This window comes from Salvelinus alpinus, chromosome 8 (assembly GCF_045679555.1).
Source record: "Salvelinus alpinus chromosome 8, SLU_Salpinus.1, whole genome shotgun sequence".
Classification (NCBI taxonomy): domain Eukaryota; kingdom Metazoa; phylum Chordata; class Actinopteri; order Salmoniformes; family Salmonidae; genus Salvelinus; species Salvelinus alpinus.
Window position 1 is genome coordinate 25,658,486 of NC_092093.1, and position 22,204 is coordinate 25,680,689.

A 22,204-nucleotide genomic window follows, 5' to 3' on the forward strand; every position below is an offset into this window, starting at 1 on the left:
CTGAAATGGTGGCTTTATTCACAAGACCTGTATCTTTCATCTGGTGTCTTGGACTTGTGATTTAATGATATTTAGATGCTACAAGTTACTTGTGACGCTATGCTATCTGTGCTAATCAGTGGGGTGAGTTGGGGGGTGCTACCGGATCAGGGTTGCTGACTCGTGAGAAGTTAAGAGACTTGCTTGGGCCAAGAAACACGAGCAATGCACATTAGACAGGTGGAAATCTGTCCTTTGGTTCGATTAGTCCAAATTTGAGATTTTTGGTTCCAACCGCCGTATGTGTGGTTCCCACCGTGAAGCATGGAAGAGGTGGTGTGATGTGTGGGGGTGCTTGCTGGTGACACTGTCTGGCACACTTAACCAGCATGGCTACCACAGCATTCTGCAGCGATATGCCATCCCATCTGGTTTGTGCTTAGTGGGACCATAATTTGTTTTTCAACAGGACAATGACCCCAAACACACCTCCAGGCTGTGTAAGGGCTATTTGACCAAGGAGAGTGATGGAGTGCTGCATCAGATGACCTGGCCTCAACCCAATTGAGATGGTTTGGGATGAGTTGGACCGCAGAGTGAATGAAAAGCAGCCAACAAGTGCTCAGCATGTGGGAACTCCTTCAAGACTATTGGAAAATAATTCCTCATGAAGCTAGTTGAGAGAATGCCACGATTGTACAAAGCTGTCAAGGCAAAGGGAGGCTACTTTGATGAAACTAAAACATAATATATTTTGATTTGTTTAACACTTTTTTGGTTACTACATGATTCCATATGTGTTAATTCATAGTTTTGATGTCTTCACTATTATTCTACAATGTAGAAAAGTCAAAATAAAGAAAAACCCTTGAATGAGTAGGTCCAAACTTTTGACTGGTACTGTATACACACACACACAATAGGGGAGAGCGTGAGTGTGCGTATTTAGCCCTGTGTGGGGCTGGGGGGGGGATTAGTGTGAGCTGGTCAGGCGGCCCGAGGGGGACAGCTGAGTGCCTGGACCGCACCGTGACGCAGCGATTTAGGGGATCAGACGTCATATGGAGACAGACAGGATCAGACTTGGCAGCTACAGAACTCACAGGGCCCAGGGAAACAGCACACTAATACAGGACAGCCCCAGATACAGGCTAAACCAGCATAGTAGCCTAACTTTAACCTGTCCCGGGGCCCTTACAAGGATTCTCATTTAAAGGGCAGGAATGGGCATACTCTACCAATGTACAGCCACATAATATGAATATTACTACTAGGATATATACAGTGAGCGCCAAAAGTATTGTGACAGTGACACGTTGTTGTTTTGGCTCTGTACACTTTGGATTTGAAATGATACAATGACTGAGGTTAAAGTGCAGAATGTCTGCTATAATTTGAGGGTATTTAACTGTTTCGAAATTACAGCACTTTCTGTATATAGTCCCCCCCCATTTTAAGGGAACAAAAGTAATATGACAAATTCAAGTGTATTAAAGTTGTCAAAAGTTTAGTATAAATATCATACCCCCCCCAAAAATGCTAACTTCCCTTGTTATTGTAATGGTGAGAAATCAGCCTGTCTTGGCGGTATGATATTTGTTCGTCTATAAATGTCTCACTCATTAATCACAATTCCTTCCAGATTATCCGTAATCATGGCAGTATCCACATTAAAATGTAGAAGTGTCTCGAAACATTATTCTTAAAAACGGGAGGTCTATGTACAAAAAGTGCGGTAATTTGTCAAAAGGTTCACTCGATATGGATGAAAGAAACCCTCAAATGAAAGATGACTGTCTATGAGGTTAAAGTACAGACTGTGTATAATTTCAAGTGCTGCAGTACAGCGCCAAAACAAAAAATGTCACTGTCCCAATACTTTTGAAGCTCACAGTAGCTAACATTCAATAAGTCTGTTCACAAAATATAAAAACATTAAATAAAAAACACTTTGCCTCTCCCACTAATAATGGCATTCAGGTAACAGAGAGGCGCTAAGTTCAAATCCCCTTAACACTAATATCCTGACAACTGCAGGCCATTGACCACTTTTACCTGGAAAGTTGGCAGCAGCAGCTGACAATTGGCAGGCTGGCAGTGAGTGTTATTGTGGCCCTGGACCCTGAATGGCCCCTGCCTGTGACTCAGGGACCCAGCAGAGAACCAGCAGGGACCCACGGAGGACCCGGCCAGCCTCACTGAGGTGGCAAATCAAATAAAGGGACAACTGTACCATGCATAGCCCAAGCAGCCCAGTCAGCAGAAGGGGAGAGGACACTTGTACCGTAGAAATACAATGAATAGAACAGGCATTCCCATTCAAGTTGCCAGGGTTAGAGGTTCCAAGCCGTCCTATTCATTCTATTTCTATGACTGGTACAACCAGTAGAGGAGAGGAGTGTGGACAAAGGTCTGCTGGATCCAAGGTTCTCAAGGTGGAGGGGAGTGTTCTTTATACAGGGAAATGGAAATGAGGGCAGGTTCTGCTGATGTGCAAAAAGGCATCTTAGAACAAAGTGAGAACAAACTTACCCAGCTGTGCCAAATGGAGTACACTGAGTGTACAAAACATTAAGAACACCTGCTCTTTCCATGACAGACTGACCAGGTGAAAGCGATGATCCATTATTGATGTCACCTGTTAAAGCCACTTCAAATCAGTGTAGATAAAGGGGAGGAGACAGGGTAAAGAAGGATTTTTAAGCCTTGAGACAGTTGAGATATGGATTGTGTATGTGTGCCATTCAGAGGGTGAATGGGCAAGACACAAAATGTAGGTGCTTTTTAACTGGGTATGGTAGTAGGTGCCAGGGGCACCGGCTTGTGTCAAGAACTGAAACACAGCTAGGTTTTTCACTTAAGTTTCCCGTGTGTATCAAGAGTGGTCCACCACACAAAGGACATCCAGCCAACTGGACACAACTGTGGGAAGTATTGGAGGCACATGGGCCAGCATCTCTGTGGAACGCTTTCGACACCGTGTAGAGTCCATGCCCTGACAAATTGAGGCTGTTCTGAGGTCAAAAAAAGGGGGTGGGAAGATGTCATTGCCCTTAGGAGCTGATCTAATATCAGTATAATGTTTTTGCCCCTGATGGTCATTATTAGGATTGGGGGAGCGTAAGCTGATCCTATATCAGATCCAACTCTCTGGGCATGTGTTAACATCCTGTTCAGGTTTTCAGCAACATTTAGATAATTACAATCAGCACCCATCTGGGCAATATTTAGGCCTACACACAGCAAAAAAGACATGCACTGCACAACAAAGACAAACCATGTTAAAGAGGTGGTTGTCCAATACCTTGTAACTCAGTGACAGAAGAGCGTTCTCCTCAGTGACCCTCTCTGTGATGGGAACTAAGGACAGACCGCCTGAATCAGCCAGCACACTATAAAAGTAAAGACGCAGTCAAGCGTCTTACAGAATACAGACAGAGCAGACATGGAGAGGGACACACACACACACACTCCTCCTTTCCCCCAACTCCAGCTCTCCTCTGTCTCAGGGTCTGACGTGACATTAAATCAGACCCGGAACTCAATTAGAGAAAAACGCTGCGCTAGGACCAACGCAGGGGCGCGGAGGGGGGGTGATTTGCGGCCAGACACCAGGACAGGACTTCGGGGTAGGTATGGAGATATTTTATGGGAAGATGGAGCTTTGAGTAGGGGTTTTATTAAATATCGATATCTGATAATATGACACAGATGACTGGTCCTAATGGAAGGTTAGGATGATTAGAGTAGCCACTCGCAGACTAGTGGGATTTGCCTGGTTTTACCATGGAGTTGGCAGGGTTTCCGCTATCACTGCATAGGCGGGCAAGACCCCCTTCACACACACATATCCCTGCACCTGAGAAGAGACGAATGTGAATTGCATAACAACGTCCTCTCCAGGGATAGATTAGCAGCTAAAGCGGTCACTAAGCACGCTGGCCTGTGACACCAAACACAGGACATGCCACTGAAGCCAGGGTCACTCACTCTCTTCCTTCCTGAAGAGGCTCTGGAGTGAAAACAGAGAGGTAGAGGCATGTAGGGTTGGGCGATGTCAACTTTTCTCCTATTGTGATTATGTACCCATAAAACATTGTGAGATATATGATTCTTTCAACCCCATTGGCCACTGCCCACCCCAAAAAAATTGTTGGTGAAAAGAATAACAATAATTAACAAAGACTCAGCTAAAACGACAGTTGGGCTACAGCGCGAAATCTAATGCAACTTTATGACAACACCTTCATAGGCTAGAATATTTTGGAAATATGCTACTGTTCATAACTTCAACATGTCTTAAAGCTAGTATGATAGGCCAGTAGGAGTAATGAGGATGGGTTATTGGCCATTTGGCTTTCACCCTCGCATGGATCATTTCTTTCTTAAGCTTAAACTTGTAAAAAAATTAAAATTCTATCAGCTTTTGATATTGTTTGATTTGTCTCATTTTTATTGCTCTGGCTACTTAACTTTTTAGGCTATTCAAATTACTTTGAGATGGAATGCCGTTACATTCCTTGTTTGATCTGTAGAAAGCTATTCATAAAACAATGAAGCGCAGCCTTCAGTCATATTCATATCAAATGAAGGAGAGAAGGGAACATAGGCTACATAAAAATAAATACTTATAAGGTTTAGGCTATAGCCTAATGCCCATGCATCAGACAGAGAGAGAAACAATATCTTTCTGACTGGACATTTTGCGCTGCTTTGGTGGGCTTCTCCCCTCTGTCTGGCCTACATTCCTCTCTTGTGTTCTGTAGGCTATATTAAAACATATTTATTGAAATAGGCTACAGCAAATAGGAATAGGCAAATTACTCGGAACGTCACTTGTGCGCTACCAAGTTCAAATAGGCTAAACCACCGTCTGTCACCATCACCTGCCAATTCATGATGTCGTCACCGTCTACAACTGATGTCTATCATGTCTAATATCGCCCAACCCTAGAGGGATGTAGAAAAGAGAGGGGTGCTCAAAAGACATGAGGGGAGAGCTGCCGGAAAGAGGAAGACAGATTATGGGAGGAAAGAGAAGGAGGGGGCAGTAAGCAGGAGAGAGGGGTGTCAGAGGAACATGAATGGGGTGCTACAAGAAAGTCACAGAAAGCAGGTAGAAACCGAGAGAGAAGCATGAAAGAAAAGATAGGCAGAGCTAGAGACATAAACCCCCCTAAAGTCTGAAAAGCAGCCAAGTCTATGCCCGCAATATGAAATGGTATGACTGTATGCAGATATAAACCTTGATTTAAAGCAGGGTACTGCCAGAGACCTCACAATACGATACTATCACAATACTTAGATGGCAATATGATATGTATTGTGATTCGATACTGTTATTTTATTGCAATTTGATGTTCCAAACATATTGTTTTGGAACACCTTCCTAATATTGAGTTGCACAACCTTTTTCCCTCAGAACAGCCTCAATTCGTTGGGGCATGGACTCTACAAGGTGTCGAAAGCGTTTTACAGGGATGCTGGCCCATGTTAACTCAGTTGTGTCAAGTTGGCTGGATATCCTTTGGGTGGTGGACCATTCTTGAGACACACGGGAATCTGTTGAGCGTGGAAAAACCCAGCAGCATTGCAGTTCTTGACAGAAACCAGTACGTCTGGCACCCTCTACCCTACCCCATTCAAAAGGCACTTCAATCTTTTGGCTTTCCCATTCACCCTCTGAATGACACATACACAATCCATGTCTCAATTGTCTGAAGGCTTAAAAATCCTTCTTTAACCTATCGCCTCTCTTCTTCATCTACACTGATTGAAGTGGATTTAACAAGTGACATCAATAAGGGATCATAGACTAACCAACTGAAAGCTATGTCATGGAAAAAGCAGCAGAAAAAAGTGCTGAAAACATGTTGGCTAACTATTTAAAAAGAAGATGGAGAACAAGCTATAGAATGAAAAATACCGTCGTTTTGGAGCAGGTACAGTCGTCTAGCGCCAGCTAGCTATAGTATAAAAATATATATATACAACTTTTGTTTTATCAATACATCTGCCTCAAATATCGATATATCATATAATTTTCCCTCCCCATCACTACCATGCATCCATTAGGACCGATTAAGACTGTATGAACTAGACCCATCTAGTGTATCATACCATAGTAAAGGCTAAAGAAGAGAGGGCAAAGGCACAGAGAGAGAGAGATGTTCTGAGGTTATTCAGGTTGCAAATATAAACATTCTGTTACCAGCATTATTCTGTAGACAGTTTTTGCCATGACCTCAGATCTGTAAACTAAGACCAGTTTGTGCAGTGAAGAGGCTGGTAAACAGGTAGCAGAGGAAGCAGTGTCCCCAGTGTCTGGTAGTATAGGTAACAGTGCCCCCAGGGTCATGTATGTCTCTCTGTAGAATGCTTGGTCGGTCTGAAACATGCAATCACACTACATAACACTGGGCTCAGGGCAGGCATGTTGAAAAACAGACTCCAGACTGAACCCATGGGTACTGGGAGGTGTGTGTGAGTGTGTGTGTCTGCACCTTGTCTACTGCTGCAGAGGGGCTTGAGATGGTGTCACACTTCAAATGCCACAAAGTTAACACACACCTTGCAGCCTGGTGTGCCTCCATAAACCTTCATTTCGGAGTCTGCAGTGACGGCCCACAAAGGATTTTTTTCTAATTTCTTATTTTTAGCACCAAAAGTAAAACGGTCCCCTTGAGATTGGCACTGTTAAGGTTCCTACATAAGATAAAACACAAAACACACACAAAATAGAACAAAAAGCCAAGGCTGTGTTGTCATCAGAAGGACTGATAGGACTCCCATTGGGATTATAGGCCTACTGCTACATTGAAATTAGATTGACAGTCATAACATCTATTTTTATCATTTTTATATTAAAATACAGACACTCCCACAATAAAGGCGCTGCTTCTTTTGAATTGTGTTTTAAAATTAGTCTCAAAGCAGACAGAGTGTCGCTGCTAATAATAAGCTGTTTTACGGTCTTGTCTATTTGTACTAATCTGGGCTTTTTGTTTTGGTTCAACATGGATTTGCAGTGAAGATGGTAGTGTTAGAACAGATTAGATGAATCCATCTTACTCCATAATAAACACATCCCATGATGACACTCAATGAGGTGGACATGGAACATCCCAAAATCAAGCTGATATGAGAGGACTGAGGACCTAGCATACACATGAGACAGCCCAATAGAAATAAAGCAAAATAAGGTTTATAATCACATTATCTACCCCTTTACATCTCCCTGTGTGTCTGTTTTACATCTCCCTTCAACTATCACTATCTTGGTTTCTCCCTCTCTCACAGAAACTGCCCTGCACAGACTTCTACTTCCATCTCCCTCACTCCCTCTCTTTGAAGTGACAGAGCCTGTGCTCAAGCCACAACTGATGCAATCTCCAGAGCAAGTGTCTCATCCCTGGATCTTGATGCTTTTTCTCTGGCCTGCAAACAGACTCTCTTCCCCTTTCTCGCCCTCAGCACCTCCCTCTTCTAACACCTACTCTTATAACCTTTCATAATTATCTCCCACTCCGTGGCCCTCTATCCCCCTCTCCACTCCCACCTCTACTTCTCTCCGCCCCCCTAGCTTAGGGTAAATAAACAAACGTTAAATCTAGGAGGTGGGAAAAACATGACGACTTTGCCATTACCTTGACATGACTTCTTCAGACACTCATATTCTTAAATCTAACAATAGGTGTGTAGGTGGGGCCACTGAGCTCTCCTGCAGCCTCTCCTCTCCTGCCAGCTTAAAGAGATTCTCCAATACTTTTGCATACTTTTTAGCCAGTAGTTCTGAAAGTAGCACTGACTCACGAGCCAAAAGTGGTCCCTGTAAAGTGCATCACGCCACATACAGTGCCTACAGAAAGTATTCACACCCCTTTACTTTTTCCAAATTGGTTGGTGTTACAAGGTGGGGTTAAAATGTATTTCTCATTTTTTGTCAATGATCTACAGATAAAAAAATAAATACAACTTAAACAAAATTAATAGCTTGATTAGCTAAGTATTCAATCCCCTGAATCAATACATGTTAGAATCAACATTGGCAGCGAATACAGCTGTCTTTCTGGGTAAGTCTAAGAGCTTTGCACACCTGGATTGTACAATATTTATACATTGTTTAATTTTTTTTATTCTTCAAGCTCTACCAAGTTGGTTCCTAGAGAGCTATTTTCAAGTCTTGCCATAGATTTTGAAGCAGATTTAAGTCAACTGTAACTAGGCCACTCAGCAACACTGAGCATTTGGGCTTATGTTTTAGGTTATTGTCCTGTTGAAAGGTGAATGTCTCCGTGTCTGTTGGAAAGCAGAATGAACAAGGTTTTCCTCTAGGATTTTGCCTGTGCTTAAGCTGGACAAAGTAGAATTACTGTTTAACGTATGACCCACCTTATTTTCCTCCACACCCCGCAAAAATCTAAATTAAACGGAATGCGTTTGAAGTGATGATGCACCGCCGAAAACAGCTAGCATGTCCAGCAAAGTACATCGCCAGTGGCACGCACGCACACACTTCATGCAGATCAGCAGCTCCACAATGATGTGACCGACTGGCTCCAAAGTGGGGGCTTTTTGTGGAAGCCAGACGAGACAATCCAAGAAGGATGTCGTGAGCAAAGTTACTGAGCTGGAATTTAGTCAAGCTTGCTCTTTATAGATTTGCTTCTAATTGAGCATGTTATACAAAAACATTTTTTGATGATAGAGTATAGCCTATGGCTGGATTTGTATTTTTTCCAATGCTACATTAATTTGGCAGACCTAACTTAATTGACCCTCTTTCTACAAGGCCTAGTCTATGAGAGGCCTAATCATATTTCTATGAATATTTTGTTAACGCCTATAGGCTATAGATATGCATTCAGGTAATGAACTCATTATTATACTTCAACATTTTAATTTGATTACAATTATTTGGCAATCATTCTTGAATTAGATATAATTTTTTTTAATAGTCTACTCTATTACCCTATACATCACATTAAATAACGAGATTAGATTGAACTTTAAAAAAAAATGTTATCAGGAATAAATTAACTGTCACAAGTTATACTTCCCACTGTGTTTAATTTCTCATGGTTATAACATTGTAACATTTTAATTATTTTTAAGAAAAATAGTGTAGGTTTTCACATGGAATAATATAACTCTTGAAGCTCACATTAGGCCTAGGGCCTGCACAAGTGTCGGGGACAATGTGGTAAAGCACTGTTATTCCTAATCCACTTAATTGTTTTTATTTATTGTTTAATTTTTAAAAAATAAAACATGCGCTCGCTCGCCACACTTTTCTAGGGAAAATCCGTTAAACAATTTTGTCTGGCATTAGCTATATTACGTGTTTTTTTTCATAAACTCACTAGTCCTTGCCGATGACAAGCATACCAATAACATGATGCAGCCACCACCATGCTCGAAAAAATGAAGAGTGATACTTAGTGATGTGTTTGTGTGTTACCTTAGGCCACTACTTCACTATCACATATTTACAATGCAACATCCATGCATATGTGTGTGTAGAGTGTCTGATGTGTATGCGTCTGAGTGTCTCTTCACAGTCCCCGCTGTTCCATAAGGTGTATATATATTTTTATTTAAATGTTTTATCTGATTCTACTGCTTGCATCAGTTACCTGATGTGGAATAGAGTTCAATGTAGCCAAGCCTCTATGTAGTACTGTGCGCCTCACCATAATCTGTTCTGGACTTGGGACTGTAAAGAGACCTTTGAGGACATGTCTTGAGGGGTATGCATGTGTGTCCGAGCTGTGTGCTAGTAGTTTAAAAACAGACACCTCAGTACATTCAGCATATCAACACTTACAAAAAAGTAATGAAGTCGATCTCTCCTCCACCTTGAACCTTACATGCATATTATTATGGTTAGCTCTCTGTGTACATTTAAGGGCCAGTCGTGCTGCCCTGTCGGAGCCAATTGTATTTTCCCCGAGGTCCCTTTTTGTGTCACAAGACTGAACAGTACTCCAGGTGCGACAAAACTAGGGCCTGTAGGACCTGCCTTGTTGATAGTGCTGTTAAGAAGGTAGAGCAGCGCTTTATTATGGACAGACTTCTCCCCATCTTAGCTACTGTTGTATCAACAAGTTTTGACCATGACAGTTTACAATCCAGGGTTACTCTAAGCAGTTTAGTCATCTCAACTCCAAAGTCACTTTCCACATTATTTATTACAAGATTCAGTTGAGGTTTAGTGAATGATTTGTCCCAAATACAATGCTCTTAGTTTTAGAAATATTTAGTACTAATTTATTCCTTGCCACCCATTCTGAACCTAACTGCAGCTCTTTGTTATGCTTTGCAGTGATTTCACTCGCTGTAGTAGCTGATGTGTATAGTGTTGAGTCATCCGCCTACATAGACACACTGGCTTTACTCACTTTACAAAATTCTAAATTACAATGCTTTATAATTTCATCAGTTATACTTGGATGTGTAGTGTCAGCAGCGTTTGCTGCTGGCATGTCATGCCTAAGTTTGCTAATCTTGCCAATGAAAATCATTAAAATAGTTGGCAATATCAGTGGGTTTTGTGATGAAACATCTGATACAATGAATGATGGAGCGGAGTTTGCCTTTTTGCCCCAAATTTTATTTAAAGGCGCTCCAAAGCTTTTTACTATCATTCTTTATGTCATTTCTGTTTCATAGTGTAGTCGTTTCTTTTTATTCAGTTTAGTCACATGCTTTCTCAACATGCAGTTTGCCAATCGGTTGTGCAGCCAGACCTAATTTGCCATTGCTTTGCCTCATCCCTCTCAACCACACAATGTTTTTCCTCATCAATCCACAGGGATTTAACAGTTTTTAACAGTAATTTTCTTAATGGGTGGGTGCTTATTAGTAACTGGAATAAGCAATTTCATAAATGTGTCAAGTGCAGTGTCTGGTTGCTCCTTATTACACACCACAGACCATAAATATTCTTTACATCAACAACATAGGAATCACTACAAAACTTGTATGACCACAAACACTATATTAGGCCCATCCTTTGGACCTTCTGTTTTCCTAGACATGGCTACTATATTGTGATCATCCAATGGATTTGGATAATGCTTTAAAAGCACATTTCTTCAGCATTAGTAAAGATGTGATCAATACATGATAATGATTTCATTCCTGTGCTGTTTGTAACTACCCTTGTAGGTTAACTGATAACCTGAACCAGGTTGCGGGCACTAGTTACAGTGTTGCATTTCCCCCAAAGATAATGCTTTGTATTCAGTACATAAAGTTTTTAAAAATTGCCACATTTATTGCAGTTTTACTTTTGTGCCTTATTGCAAACAGGATGCATGTTTTAGAATAGTTTTATTCTGTACAGGCTTCCATCTGTTCATTCTGTCAATTAGGTTAGTATTGTGGAGGATAGGGATGCACTGACATTACATTTTTGGTTGATACCGAAATCCAATATTTTCCTTGCAAAAAAAACAACGATACCGATAACCGATATTTTAAAAAATTGCTGCCTTTTAAGCATTCTAGTACAGTTAAATAGTTAACTAACACACACACACAGCGGTCTAAGGCACTGAATCTCAGTGCAAGAGGCATAACTACAGTCCCTGGTTCGAATCCAGGCTGTATCACTTCCGGCCGTGATTGGGAGTCCCATAGGGTGGCACACAATTGGCCCAGCGTCGTCCCGGGTTTGGCCGGGGTAGGCCGTCAATGTAAAAAACGATTTGTTCTTAAATGACTTGCCTCGTTAAATAAAAGGTTACACACCAAATATATATATTTTGTTGGCATTTACGTATGTCCCCATTACCAGTAAAACATAATCAAAACCTATTTATTTCACTAACTTTCTGTGCTGTTTTGTTGTTCATTTGTTCAGTTGTTTCATTCTCAACCAGGATTTCATCATACATGTCGAGCAGTGAAGATTTAGTTCTGTCTGTCCATGGTCTCTTCTGTCGTGGGTCCTCTTCCTCGGTGCGCACTGTCACTGTGTCCGTTTCCATCTTATCCAGCTGTGTATGTAACATTTCACGTAAACCCTGTTTGTCTGCATCAAAGTAGTAGTCCTTGTACCTAGCATTGAGCATGGTCGCGACACAGTAAAGAGGCTCAGAGAGAATGTCACCGAATCTCTTGTTCACAGCCTCGAGTACTTTTGTAAGTTAACCCCACGGTCTGTGTCGGCAGTTGTTGTTCAGGAGTTTCAATGCCATGACAGAGGGTATCACGTCTGCTGTAAATGCAGTTGATGAGCTTATTTCTCGAATGGCGCTAGGAGTGTGTTCATGTTTCCAAGTTTCAAACATGTTCTCAAATGCAATTGAAATGGCAGCAGTGGTATGAGAACCAGCACATTCTTGAGCATGCAATATGGCTTTCCTCAGTATGAAATCCTCATCAACTCACTGTGCTGTCAGACTCAGCATGCTCATGGGGCTGGTCCAAATGTCAGTCGTGAAGCTAATAGCAGTGACGCCCATAGCAAGTAGCTCATAGATGCACAGTATTGTTGAAACATACAACTCCGGTAGGGCAACATCTGAAAAATAGTGTGTATCGGGGCTCGACCAGTCGGTGAAAGCCAACATCATCCACGACAGAGGGCGGTTGATTGTCATGGGCAATGAATTCCATTATCTTGGCATCAATGGATTTCACCTTTGAGTTGTCTCGCCAAAATGTTCTTACTCTTTCAGGTGACTGCTCAACTTCTTGTTTAATTGTTGGAAGTGTTCCCTTAGTATTTTTCTGTTTTTGTTCTGTGTAGCGTCATTACATTAGCGTCATTTGTTCTGTGTAGCATCATTTGTTTTGTGGTGTCATCACATCATCTACTTACGTTATATAGATATGCACATCAGCTTTGACATCGGATTTTCACATCGCCGTTAAACTAGACAGACATCAGGCCGATGCCAATGTTGGCATTTTTAGATTATATTGGCCGATTCCGATATGCTCACCAATATATTGTGCATCCCTAAGGGAGGAACTACAATGTTTTTGATCCATCCTTAGTTGCCTATCACAGCCATTAAACTCTGCAACTGTTTTAAAGTCACCATTGGCCTCTGTGTAATCCCCGAGGGGTTTCCTTCTTCTCCAGCAACTGAGTTAGGAAGGACGTCTGTATCAGGCTGTAACACAACAAAATGTGGAAAAAGTCAAGAGGTGTGAATACTTTCTGAAGGCATTGTATGTGCACCATCTCGTGGCTTTCTCGCTCTGCTGTGTCCACTGAGGCATTGGACCTGCCCCGCAACTTCATTGGATAACGCTGAGCAGGCTTCTTGCTAGATGTCACTCAAATGCAAGGGGCTGAAGCTTATTGGCTAGAACTCAAATTGCTAGGGGCTGGCCCACATGAGGGGAAATGTGGGGAATATGGCACAGCACAGCTTCAAGAAAAGTTGCTTTCAAACTAGGGATTTCGTGGCCAATTGAGGTAAAACAGTAATTCTGCTCGTAGATTACGCATGTATGAACTACACATTGACACATCCAGTCCAAAGAGGGAGATTTAAAAAACACTTTTAGTCGCCAAAGTACCGGAGCATGTCTTTAAAAGCATTTCTCTTTATTCCCTACGACCCACTCCTGTCCAGGATTCAAACAACTCATCCATTCAAATCGCAGAAAACACTGAAGGACTAAACTACCCGTAACTGTCGCTGCTCTGGTGATTATGACCAATCTAATCTTGTCTGTCGTAGTTATTGACCTTGGCTGTTCTGTTTGAGCTCACATTAGATTTTGGCCTATTCTATTCTGTGAGGTGTCCTATTTAACACGAAGGTACATCATTACCCATGCTGACAAAGTACAGCGGCACAGATGCCCTTCCCATAACTGCTGATAAAGTGGATTTTCCTGTTCAGGCCAGCAGCCAGTCGCATAAATATAGAGTGGAGACCCTGGTCAGTTGGTCATGGGAGTCGGTTCTCTGCTCTCTTCACTACTCACCAGAGCGCTGATGTGATGCGAGTAAGCACATTCGTCCTAATCTGATAGAATTCATTAGGCAAACTAATTTCCACACTGTCAGAGACACCGAATTATGCGCCCAGCTACCAAATTATGGATTTTACATTTCCCAAAGCATATGCGTATTTATTGCTTTATATGAAATATGGTCTGGGGAAGGATATTACAGACTTCATTACTAGGGAAAGTGTGAAAGGGGGAACTGTTGTTTCGGATGAACATGTACTTGAATGAACATGACTGGAAGTGGGTAAAATGACAATCAACCAAAATCCTTAAAAACACACAACTATTGCAAACCTAATTCAATAACCTCATAAAAAACATTGTGTCAGTTCAGGTACTTGGAGCTAGATGGCTGCATTCCCACGGGCCCCGGCATAGATCATTGCAGCGCGGTCAACATTTTTCAGGCTGCATGCGGGAGCGGGCGGTCAGACAGACAACTTTGGGATTAAAGAATGTTTTTGTCGCCGCAGATTAGATTACACAGGATAGGTGCAGTGAAATGTTTTGTTTTACAGGGTCAGTCATAGTAGTACGACACCCCTGGAGCAAATTAGGATTAAGTGTGACAGACAGATTTTTCACCTTGTCGGCTCGGGTATTCAAACCAGCGACCTTTCGGTTACTGGCCCAATGCTCTAACCCAGTGGTTCCCAAACTTTTTATTGTCCCGCACCCCTTCAAACATTCAACCTCCAGCTGCGTACCCCCTCTAGCACCAGGGTCAGCGCACTCTCAAACGTGTTTTTTGCCATCATTGTAAGCCTGCCACACACACTATACATTTATTAAACATAATGTGAGTTGTCACAACACGGCTCATGGGAAGTGACAAAGAGCTCTTATAGAACCAGGGCACAAATAATAATAAATAATTTTGCTCTATTTAGCCATCTTACATATAAAACCGTATTTCTTCATCAAATTGTGAATAACTCACCACAGGTTAATGAGAAGGGTATGCTTGAAAGGATGCACATAACTCTGCAATGTTGGGTTGCATTGGAGAGTGTGAGACTTAAATCATTTCCCACACACAGTCTGTGCCTGTATTTAGTGTTCATGCTAGTGAGGGCTGAGAATCCACTATCACATAGGTATGTGGTTGCAAAGGGGATCAGTGTCTTAACAGCACGATTTACCAAAGCAGGATACTCTGAGCGCAGCCCAATCCAGAAATCTGGCAGTGGCTTCTGATAAAATTCAATTTTCACAGAACTGCTTGTTGCAATTTCGATGAGGCTCTCTTGTTCAGATATCGGTAAGTGGACTGGAGGCAGGGCATGAAAGGGATAACAAATTCAGTTGTGTCATCCGTTTCGGGAAAGTACTTGCATAATTGCGCACCCAACTCACTCAGGTACTTCGCTATATCACATTTGACATTGTCCGTAAGCTTGAGTTAATTTGCACACAAAAAAAATCTGAATGCAGACAGAGAAGAGCTCCAACTTCTTAATCATAACCTCAATTTTGTCCCGCACATTGAATAGTTGAGGAGAGTCCCCGTAATCCTAGATTCAGATCATTCAGGCGAGAAAAAACATCACACCAGTCGTGTGAGAATTAATCATGCAAGCAGTCAGACAAGTGAAAATTATCGTCAGTAAAGAAAACTAAGCTTGTCTCTCATTTTATTTATTTTATACGTGTCAATACTTTGCCCCTTGATAACCAGTGGACTTCTGTATGTTGTAAAAGCATTACATGGTCGCTCCCCATATCATTGCATAGCGCAAAAAATACACGAGAGTTCAGGGGCCTTGCTTTAACAAAGTGAACCATTTTCACTGTAGTGTCCAAAACGTCTTTCAAGCTGTCAGGCATTCTCTTGGCAGCAAAAGCCTCTCGATGGATGCTGCAGTGTACCCAAGTAGCATCGGGGAGCAACTGCTTGCGTTACCACTCCACTATGTCTCCCTGTCATGGCTTTTGCACCATCAGTACAGATACCAACACATCTCGACCACCTAAGTCCATTTGATGTCACAAAGCTGTCCAGTACTTTAAAAATATCCTCTACTGTTGTCCTGGTTTCCAGTGGTTTGCAGAAGAGGATGTCTTCCTTAATTGACCCCCCATAAACGTAACGGACATATACCAGGAGCTGTGCCAGGCCCGCCACGTCTGTTGACTCATCCAGCTGTAACGCATAGAATTCACTGGCTTGTATGCGAAGCAGTAATTGTTTCAAAACATCTCTTGCCATGTCACTGATGCGTCATGAAACAGTGATGTTTGATGAAGGCATTGTCCGTATAGTTTTTTTGTCCTTTTCCCCCAGTATTGTCCCAGGAAGAATTTAGTCCTCCACAATAGTATGGGGCTTGCCTGTCCTAGCTACTCGGTAGCTCACCATATAATACGCTTCTAGCACCTTCTTATTAATGGTATCTGATGCTTTTATACATGTCTTACTACTTGAAAGTCGTCTTAATTCTCGTTCAAAAAAACTCCTGTAGCTTATCTTTCAAATTGGCATGTTTTGTTTCATCAAGTTGTGATATATGTGCAAAAGTACTAACACATATAACACACTGTGGCTGAGGAAAGTCACTACTTCCAATATAAGTGAACCACAAATCAATGTAGTTCTCATCATATTTGCACCTCTTCAATCGTCCAACGTCCCTGTCTGTTGTTCGGTGCTTTCCCAGGTAAGGGGGCAGTAGCTCTTCGACTGCATCAGATTCACAACTGTCAGTGTCCATGCTAGCTGGGCTAAAAACAAATGTAGAATTACTGATGCTAAGCATTGGATGTGCTCGTGGAAGCAGAACAACTTGTGTCGTCAACAGGTGCAGGTGTAGTACTGCTGGTAGTAGCAGTAGTAACGTTACCAGTAGAGCTGGTATGTGTCTCTATGGACCAGTCCTTAGTTTTTTTAAAACCATTTTCGAGCAAACGGAATGAGCAGAAGCTACGTTTGGCTACATATGGACCGTTTGTGGAATTCCCGCGAGAGAGTAACGGTTACTGTGATTGGATGTTAATTATTTGACTAGGCTACCTGTATTTGACATTGTGTTGTTATTTCGCTGAACACTAGATGGTTTAAATGAAACGAGGCTGCTCAGGGGAGAAAAAACCTCACCCAAATGTATAGCCCCGTTGGAAAATATAAATGGACTGTGAAAATGAAAATATTTTTTTTGGTAAAACGATACAAATCATTTAAATATATATATATTTTTTTATAAATGTGAATCACATTTTTATTTGGCATACCCCCAGCGGCATTATGCGTACCCCAGTTTGGGAATACATGCTCTAACCCCTAGGCTACCTTCTAGGCTACCTGCCACCGCCCTATGTCATGACTAGGCTGCAGTGCAGTTCACCAGTGTGTAGAAATAAATATATATAAATGGAAAGAAGTGGAGGGCAGTCAACCAACGTGAGTAGAGGTGCAATAAATATTGATAACCCATTTATTTGTCTCTGCCTGCAAATCTTCCAGCGCCTAAAGGGTAGGCTATAGGCTATGCAAAAAGTAAGAAAAAGTGCAAGTGTCTGCTCTCATCATTCTTGCTGCTTCAAGTTCAGTAGCCATACCTCTCCTAGTTGGGCGTGCGAGATCAGGTGAGTGTCTGTTATCTATTAAATAGACTGGGATATATGCATGGCCAGAGAAGCACGGGGCAGTTATTTTCTAAGAAAATGAACTTCCTAAATATGATTAAGCTATAATTTAGTAGGGCTGGGACGATTCCAGTAGTCGCAATAATCGTTAGTATCATGGCACGGAAACAAAACACGAAGCCCGATTTAGCAGCCCTAATGTTAGAAACAAACATCATTATGTTGTCATAGAGTCACATGTATTTATTTTCCAAGAAATAGCACACAATATTGTATAGGTCTGGGAATTGCCAGGGATCTCACGATATTATCGTGATACTTTGGTGCCGATGCGATATGTATTGAGATGAAAATACTGTGATTTTATTGAGATTCGATGTTTCAAACATACTGCTCACCAAATGTCTGCTGCAGAAGGAAGAGAGAGCCATGAGAAAAACTAGTTTTGGGCCTCCCGAGTGGTGCAGCGGTCTAAGGCAATGCATCACAGTGCTAGCTGTGCCACTAGAGATCCTGGTTCGAGTCCAGGCTTTGTCGCAGCCGGGAAACCCATGGGGCGGCGCACAATTGGCCCAGCGTCATCCGGGTTAGGGGAGGGTTTGGCTGGCAGGGATGTTCTTGTCCAATCGCGCACTAGCGACTCCTGCGGCGGGCCGGGCACAGTGCACGCTGACAGTCGCCAAATGTACGGTGTTTCCACCGACACAGTGGTGTGGCCGGCTTCCGGGTTAAGAGGGCATTGTGTCAAGAAACAGTGCAGCTTGGCTGGGTTGTGTTTTGGAGGCAGCACGGCTCACGACCTTCGCCTCTCCCGAGTCCGTACGGGAGTTGCAGCGAAGACAAGACAAGACTAACTACCAATTAAATACCACGAAATTGGGAAGAAAAAAGGGCAACAAAAAAACTAACAAAAAGATACTAAAAAAATATTTACAAAATATTAAAATAATAAAGACTTCTGATATAGCCCAGTAATACAGATAGCCTATATTATGATATAAATGGGTCACATGAGAAACTCTGATAATTTAACCTATTTCTTGGGCTCATTTTGCTCATTGTGATATTGCCTATAGGGTGTAAAATTGCTGGAACCATGGCTGCCAAACGAGCTGCGTCACATATGGCTAAAATAACATTTGTGGGACTGTGGTCACGCTCGGGACCAGTTCTTGCGGGAGTCAGTCAATACTTCAGTCACTGTAGGGTTCCGCTCTAGTCAGCTGCTTTGTGGAATACTGACACAGCAGCTTGGTCCATCTGAACCACAGTAACCAACAGCCACTCTCCTCTCTTTTACACAGGAAACACAGTAATACCAGCTCACTGACTAACAATACCGTATATGAGAGTAATTAAATTGGTAATACAATGTTACTTTACCCAGACTTCAACATTTGAATGATATGAAACAGACAAACTGTCTAATGTATTATTAGATGTTAGAAATCATGAAAAGCAAGATAAAAAATATTCTAAATACTTATGACATTTAGGATTCTATACTAACATTACTTCAATGTGCACATTTATAATCACAAAATAAACATGTCTATTACCTCACTATTGTGTCCTCTCAGGTTGAAGTTGATCCTCTGTGGGGTAGTCCGATCCCTTCTGCAGTGGCTGGATGTGAACGTTACCCCGACAACCCCTCTCCCATTCCCTGTGGCAAGCCAGCCCTCCTCATAGTAGCGCCGCCGGCACACCGGCTTCTCCTTCTCGCTCTTGGGTACCCGGCCCTTCCATGACAGGCAGAGTATGTTGGAGTCGCTGCACAGGACGGGGCCATGCTCCACTGCGGCGAACATGCCTGCCGACCGCAACTCGTTCCACGATGAGGTAAAAGAATCCTGTAGGTCGCGCCTTTTGGAAAGAATGGTGGTCCAGCTATGAGCGCTTCCACTCCGCTGCAGGCAAACTCGTGTCGGCGCCGTGGAACAGACGCTGCATATTATTTGACGTTTTGGTAGTCTATTTAGGTGTTTGTTCCCATACGTTTTTAAGAAAATAGTCTGATCAGTTGTTGATCACCAAATTATCTAAATAACATGGTTGGCCAGTGGTGATTTCGTAGAAGATTGCATAAAAGTTCAAAGGCACACATTCAGGTCATTTCGATTTGTTAAATCAGTAAGTCCTGTCAATGTGATACTGACTCCATGAGTATTGACCACGGAGGTGAAAGATTAAAGTATTGGTCTATACATTGCGTACTACCAAATGTTATCCATGAACACATTTTTTTTTACTTAACATGAAGTGGAATTTTATAACTACAGTAGATCCGATCACAGGATAAGAAAACCTATTTTCCTTTGTTTGCAGTCGTAGGCTACAGTGCTGGAACAAGTTGGCAACTCAAAGCCAACTAAACTAACAACTTAACAAAGCTCCTCCAACAACTTTGAACTATGCAATAAGTTTAAAAAACATTCATTCTTGGAGCCTTGATTAGCCCTGTAAGAAACAAATTTGTTGAGTGCATGTCAAAAGGCAAATGTCAGAGCACTAAAAAAAACTCATAGAATGCAGGCATCAAATCTCAATTCCAAACCATCCACTGCTTCAATCTGGAGCATCCGATTATTCTGAATATGGTCCAATTCGGTGTGGCATCACTGCTGAACCGAACAACTGTTCTCCATGCGATGTATGAAATGGGACTCCTCACATCAGGGCTGTAATCATGAGTCCAAAACAAAATGTTTTGCAACTAAAACGAGAGTTTCTATTGGACAAACGCAGGTAGGGCCCTCCACGTTACATTTGCGTCCGTTTAATAAACGTTTTGCAAAAGACTTGTTGTAATGAATAAACCCCAGCTGTCAACCCCAACCCGTGGGAGTGCTGCTTCTCCCAGCAACATCATTATGTCACCCAGCTTGCCTTCCAATCTATGTCGGGGATCCCGTCAAGGAGTGCTGTGAAAAATTGAGAAAAATAAACATTTTATATTGGGTGATCAAGGAGAAGATCAAGGAGAACTGATACCCCTGAGAAAATACAGCAGCAATAAATATGCCAAGACCAGCCCAAATGCGCCGTTTGTGTTCACAGTGTTGAGACTCAGAGATAAATCTGAGATAGAAATCAAGAGCGCGAGAATGCATGGCGAATGGTCATAAAGACCACGACGCAAAAGAAAGGACAATAAAAAAACGACAAATATTGTTCGGCTGTGATCTGTGAAGCAACTCGATGGGAGGCACAACATTGGAGCCTTCCTTTGTCAAACGTATTGGCCATCCCGTTCGGTTTACAAATCATTGATTCAGACTATGTTCATATATATTGATACATCAGCTAGTTAACAGCTCAGTGCCATAATTATCCACAACATAGCTATTCGATTTCCAATAAATAGCATACCCTTATAAACCCCTGCTAACTAACGTTAGTTTCCAGAATCAAGTTGGTTTAGCACCATAAACTGGGGATATTTCTTTATATACAAGTATTTGATACTTTGGTCTTTTGGCAGCACAGCCCAATCAGTGACGTTAGCTAACCTTAGCGAATAGCGGGCTAAATAACAGTGACCATATAATAATATCAATCCATTCTGCTAAATATTGGCAGCATTTGCATTAGCCAGCTAGCAATTTAGCAGCTTATTCACTACATACCTAAAGCGGGTAACTAAATGATTAATTTCCTAGTTAACTAGTAAGCCACAGACAGAAATACCGGCATTGTCCCATTTTATCTGGACATTTTACAAATCACAAAACTAGCTAGCTAACGTTACCAACCACTAGCATCGGCATCTTCACTGTAAATTGGTTGGCTAGCTAGTTAGCTTACGTTAGCTAGTCAGTAGCCCGATAGAAAACTAGCTAGCTAGCCGTTTTGTTTTGAAAAGACTCGTTTGTGTGGCTAATTGCAATAACAGCAAGGGAGTAGGTATCGTTGTCAGTCTGCTAAAATCATGTGAGACCTAACGTCAATATCGCTGGATAAATATCAATGGACAATGAGAAACCGCTTACCTCTCGTCTCCCTTCCCTTGTCTTGTCTTGTGTTGTTGCTGAATGTACAGGGCAGGGCCTGTGCTGGGGCGCGTTCAGTAGGACCCAACGTGTTGGAACGTTCAGAAAGAAATAGGCTATGTAGAACAAATAGGCCTCAGACACGTAGTGGCACATATAATTAGGAATGAAAATAATGGAATGTTCATTAACCTTCTTATGAAATAATAGAATGTTCATTAACCTTCTTATGACGGGATAAAGTTCAGCCATTTTGGTCAGGAAGTTGGTCAAACATGGTTTGCCAGTGCTGTGATAAGATAGTGTAAAATAATGAATTTGAAGAATGTCTCTGCACTATATGTTGGTTAGCTAGCTAACCAGCCAGTTTTAAATTAATTGTTTTAATTTACTGCCAATATGTTAACATTCCATTCAAAAAGTGCAGTGAATCCACAACCTGAAAATCACTGGCTGAAATCACTTGATGATAGGATTTAGACAAGTTCTAAGTGCAACAAGTACTGATATTGTATCATATAATAGCACTTACAGTTTTCCAAGAAAACAAAAATGTTTACATTTATGGACTGTTTACCTATTTTAGAGGCTATTTATACAGAACATTGATATAAAAGTTGTATAAACTGTATTTATAATTATATGACAATATTTTAGGTTGACAATAAATC

General features: G+C 41.8%; 1 protein-coding gene across 1 annotated transcript in view; it reads right to left on the bottom strand.

The window, feature by feature from the left end:
* tulp4a (TUB like protein 4a) overlaps nt 1-21,652 on the bottom strand; it is a 59,742-nt gene extending 38,090 nt beyond the window's left edge. Inside the window, 2 exon segments of the mRNA XM_071413114.1 lie at nt 19,101-20,465; nt 21,534-21,652. Of these exon segments, the coding sequence (XP_071269215.1) occupies nt 19,101-19,352 (252 nt within the window). The 5' untranslated portion in view covers nt 19,353-20,465; nt 21,534-21,652.
* Between the last annotated feature and the right edge of the window lie 552 nt (nt 21,653-22,204).